Source organism: Vollenhovia emeryi, unplaced genomic scaffold (genome assembly GCF_000949405.1).
Source record: "Vollenhovia emeryi isolate VEMERY1.0 unplaced genomic scaffold, V.emery_V1.0 DF939417.1, whole genome shotgun sequence".
In the NCBI taxonomy this organism is placed as follows: Eukaryota; Metazoa; Arthropoda; class Insecta; order Hymenoptera; family Formicidae; genus Vollenhovia; species Vollenhovia emeryi.
The window spans coordinates 5356-10233 of record NW_011966949.1 but is presented as its reverse complement, the minus strand read 5'-3'; the positions used below and the strand labels follow the sequence as shown (position 1 = coordinate 10233).

General features: G+C 34.9%; 1 protein-coding gene across 13 annotated transcripts in view; it reads left to right on the top strand.

Annotated features, from left to right (window-relative positions):
• Nucleotides 1–3415, top strand: part of LOC105557791 — a 17903-nt gene extending 14488 nt beyond the window's left edge. For all 13 annotated transcript variants that reach the window (XM_012005145.1, XM_012005143.1, XM_012005144.1 and 10 more), the window contains one exon: nt 3167–3415. In XM_012005145.1, the coding sequence (XP_011860535.1) occupies nt 3167–3400 (234 nt within the window). In that variant the 3' untranslated portion in view covers nt 3401–3415. The remainder of the gene's footprint in view (nt 1–3166) is intronic.
• Nucleotides 3416–4878: the final 1463 nt, after the last annotated feature.

Genomic DNA, 4878 nt, shown 5'->3' with positions numbered 1-4878 from the left:
CAGTTAGTTTAAAAAAATTGATTATACAATGTGTCCGTCTTATGAAGGCCGACTCTCCTATTTCACAGTGAGTTAATCTTTATAATTTCAAATTGGTTCCCCTTTTTACCTTATAATTTATTTTTATATCTCCGAATTTTAATTGCTCGTTGACACATTGTACATATATTTATTTATTTATTTAATTTTAATGAGTAACACATTGTATATCCAATTCCTTTAAACGATTAACTGTTATTATATTAATTTATCTTTATATTATACATATTATACATATAATTTTATTTTTTACACTACTGAATTTTAATTCATCATCGACATATTGTACATATGTTTATTTATTTATTTAATTTTAATAATAAGACGGACACATTGTATAATCAATTTTTTTAAACTGTTAATCTAGTATCATGATTTCGCCGCTCCGATACCATGCTAAGTGTCGCATCGCCCACATGTTTTGCGAAATAGGAGAAGTTGAAGAAATAGTTTTTCGACTTACATCTATGATAAGGTATTACTTTCACGGACAATATATACAATTCTCGGGGACCGTTCAACGGCACATTATTTTCTAAGTGACTCATCAATTCGCATCAGATAATTATTTTAACTGAAGTTTATTTTATACAACAACACATTGGCTGAAGAGGGTCACATATAGTGACCGAAACGTACCTATTTATTATACATATACCATTGTATTACATGTAAATTTTGTTCAATTTTTAATATATGACATTTACCGAAAATCTGGTGCTGGCTTACATTGCCCTAGTCAGTCTTCTTTTATACAAACACAACGATTAATTGTGAAGACTAAATTTATTATAAAAAATTAATCGGTTTCAATTCGATATCAATCGGGCCAATCGGGCACCGGATTGGTGGAAATGCGAGATCAATCGGATTCAATCCGGTATTTCCAGATAGAATTGAAGCAGTAACAATCAATTTCTATCGGATTTTCTGACGAAGTTTGTCAATCGTTTTTAATACAATTTTTCCGGATTGACTTGAATCCGCGCCAATCGGTTCCAATCGGCGAATTTGTATCTGAATTGTCTATTGTTTTTAATAGAACTTTTCCGGATTGACTTGAATTCGCGCCAATCGGTTCCAATCGGCGAACTTTTATCACGGGTTGAAACCGATAGACGCGGATCAAAATCAATCTGGAAATTCCTGATTGAACACGATTCAAATCTGACCCTATCGCGTCAATCGGTATTTTCTGCATCAAGAATCCAGATTCATGCGGATTCAAAATTTTCAATCGGTTTTAATCGGGTATTTTCAACAGGGTAGTGCGGGGTTCTTTGCTGAGCTAAGATTGGATTATGTTAGCGGTATAATCCAATTCCAGCATTTCCAACAGTTGTAAAAAATATTCAGCTCAACGCGACCAATATAAACTCAATATAATTTAACAGTGTTTTCTGAATGTTGAATTGTAACGTCTACAAGACATTACAATTCAGCGGACATTAGACGCTTTTGCAATATATTTTCAACGTTGAATCTACATTTCGTAATATTGATGCAATATTGCAATGTTGTATTGGAACGTTTCTGAGATGTTGATTCAACATTTGTGTGCTGTATGGGTACCTACAGTTACAATTAGTTGTATACTATGTCTATGATACTGAGCTGATCCACGTCTCATTCAAATCGGGGCTGTGCTCAGATTCCTTACTCCGAGTAGAAAAATTTACCCGATACCGTTCAGATAGCATCCGAGTAAATATTTTTTGACTTGGCAGATCGCGTTCAGATCTCCGTGTTAGAGTAATCGAGTTAACTCTAGAGTCGACTTCTCAACCTACCATTTTTCGTCGGTTAAAAAGTTACTCGGTATGTTTTGGCGGCAAGCTTGAAATTGAGAATTTCAAGCTGAAACATGACGGAGATCAATGTTGTAGAAGCGGACCTGACTCACAAATTGGTGTTGAATCTGATGTTGCTAACAGCCACAATGAAGCAAGCAATTGCGTATGAACAAGGATGCAAGGTTTATTACCGGTGTTCCCCGCCAAAATAGGCCCAAGACAATTTTCTATCAGTTCAAATGTGCTAGGCAGCATTCAATAATGTTCACGGAATTGTTTTGTATTAAATCTTGGGACTGTGTTCTCCACATAACCTTCAATTCGCACAGCTTTCCTCGACGGACCACGTAGCCTTAGATGGGCTTCCAATAAAAATGCCTCGGCTAACTCTTATTCTTCGTCACTACTTTCCTGCGTCTCACTGAATAGAAATCTGAACAGTTGTTCACTCGTAGAAGTAGCTATCAAAATAATAATTTTTCGGCTATTCATGGCGTACTTTTGTTTACTTCCTATTTTAACAACAAAGATAACTCAGACCGTTCAGAGCCACAGCCTTACTCAAAGTAAATCGATCGGGTTAGAGTCGAAACTCTGAGCAACTCACCCCCCAGTCATCGGGTTAGGAATCTGAACACACCCACACAAGTGTACTTGAGTATTTGCTTTATTGGGAACTGAACGGTTTTAATGCTCGGGCGTAAGACACACACCTCTCTCTCTTTCTCTAAAAACAACAAAAGGATCGTTTGTCTTTACCTATCGTTACGGAAGCGTGTAGCTCGGGAAAACAACGCCATTACCAATATCCCTAGCTAGAACGGCAATACGAAATCATATTCTACATTTTCCCTTCGACAAACAGTTATCGAGATATCATAAGCTGTACATTGAAAGTTATAAATTTTCTCTTGAATATCTCAAAAAGTATTAGAAAATCAAAATATGTTTCAAACAAGAGTTGTTCATATTAATTAGTAGAATAAGATAGTATAATAAACAATAGGGGGTTCCATTTAAAAAATTGAAGATGATCTTCACGTGACCTTCAAATGACTATCCAAGGTCAAGTCAATGGCACCCACCTTATGTCCCCCTTCGAACCAAATAACTTTTGTTTGAAACATTTTTCAGTATCTTTCATATTCTTGGAGATTTTTGTGTGGATCGTTTAAAATGAGACACCCTGTATATCAACTATAATATAATAGTAACAAGAATCATAAATATCAAGAATTTTTACACCAATCCATTACTATAATACTTAAATAAGTGATTCGGTACATAAAATGAAATCCCGCAACGAAAATAAAACGTATTTGTCTGTTTTACAGGCGCTGAGTGGCCTTCCTCCAAAACAATACAACGGAACGTTGGAACCTTACGTTGCGTTAAATATTATGAAGCAATCATGGAGCCATAAGAAACGACAAAAATTACATAGTTTTCGTACAAGAGGTATCAGGCATACCGCCAGTCCAATTTACAAAGAGACTTTTATTATTGCAAACGCAAAACCACAGGAAGTTAAGGTAAATTCTTTATCATACATGATATTACATACGTGAGAAAAATATTATTATAGCGCTTTAATAACTAAAACTTTTATTAATGTGACTTATACAATTCATATAAAAAAACATAAATGTATACATATAATTTTATATGAAATTTAATTTCCGTTCATACAGGGTGTATTAAGAGTACCGGGGCAGCGAAATGTCTAAAAAACTAAGCATTTTAGAAAAAATATTTCTGATAAAAGTTGTAGGGCTCCAAAAGATTTGTTTATTGGCACTATGAGTTTGACCTTGGATGGCATCACCAAGGTTCAGGACGAGGTTACCTTGAATTTTTTAAATGGGATCCACTATTTTTTATTCCTAGTAGCCCTACCTCAGAACTTAAAAATACTATAATTTTACCCACTTTAATTAAAAACACCATAATTTTATCTAATCTAAGTAAGCTGTTTTGAAGTTATCGAGCTTTTTATGATATTAAGATGTCTAATCAACCAACGCAAGATCAACAACTTATTCAGCCAAGCAAGGCAAGATCATATCTCACCATAAAAAGCTCGATAATTTCGAAACGGCTTTTTTAGAAGGGGTAAAATTATAGTGCTTTGAAAAGGTCTGAAGTAGGACTACAAAAATACACAATAAAAAATAGGGGGTTCTATTTAAAAAATTTAATGTGATCTTGTCCTGATCTTGGCCACTCAAGGTCAAACTTATAGCGTCAGTAAATAAGTCTTTCGTTCTTCTAAAGTATACTAGTTATTGCGAATAATATTACCACAGCCCCAGTGGTCGAGCTGGCTACGACGCCTGTCACGGATTGAGGGAGGTCCTAGGTTCGAATCCTGGCTGGGGTAATATTTTTCGCAATAAAATTAATTTACAGGACGGTGAAAATGGGGAGGGGGAGGGTATTGAATGCTAAATGTAGTATCGGAAAAATGCGAATTGCATTTGAAAAATAATTATCGATTCGAATACGTGAATCTGCTGACGATAATAATTCCACGTGTAATATAAACTGCGTTATGTCCGAAAAAGAAATCGGCACGTAGAACTAATGTGGAAAGAAACGGTATACGTATACAGGATGTCCCATTCTAACTTGGACAGTAAAATATCTCGAAAACTGAGCCCAGCAGACAAAAATGTTTCAGACAAAAGTTGTATGGTTTCGAGGGGGAAATAAGATGGTACCATTGGTTTGACCTTGAAGAATTATTTGAAGGTCACATAAAGGTCACACCAATTTTTTTAAATGGCATCTCCTACTTTTTTATTACGTATTCTTGTAGCTGACCTCGAAAGCTTTCCAAAACGCTATAATAAAGTATTTTTTTATGAAGAACTTTTTGAGTTATTAAGGTTTGAAAGTTCCAATATTTTGACATAAATTACAAAATATCTTGTAAAATTTTCATTTGGTAATTATTTAGATTAGCACACCCACCTCCAATAACCTTGGGCTTGACATATATTATAGAGGTCACCCTCCTGAGTAACCCTCAGAAGGATTTAGCCAG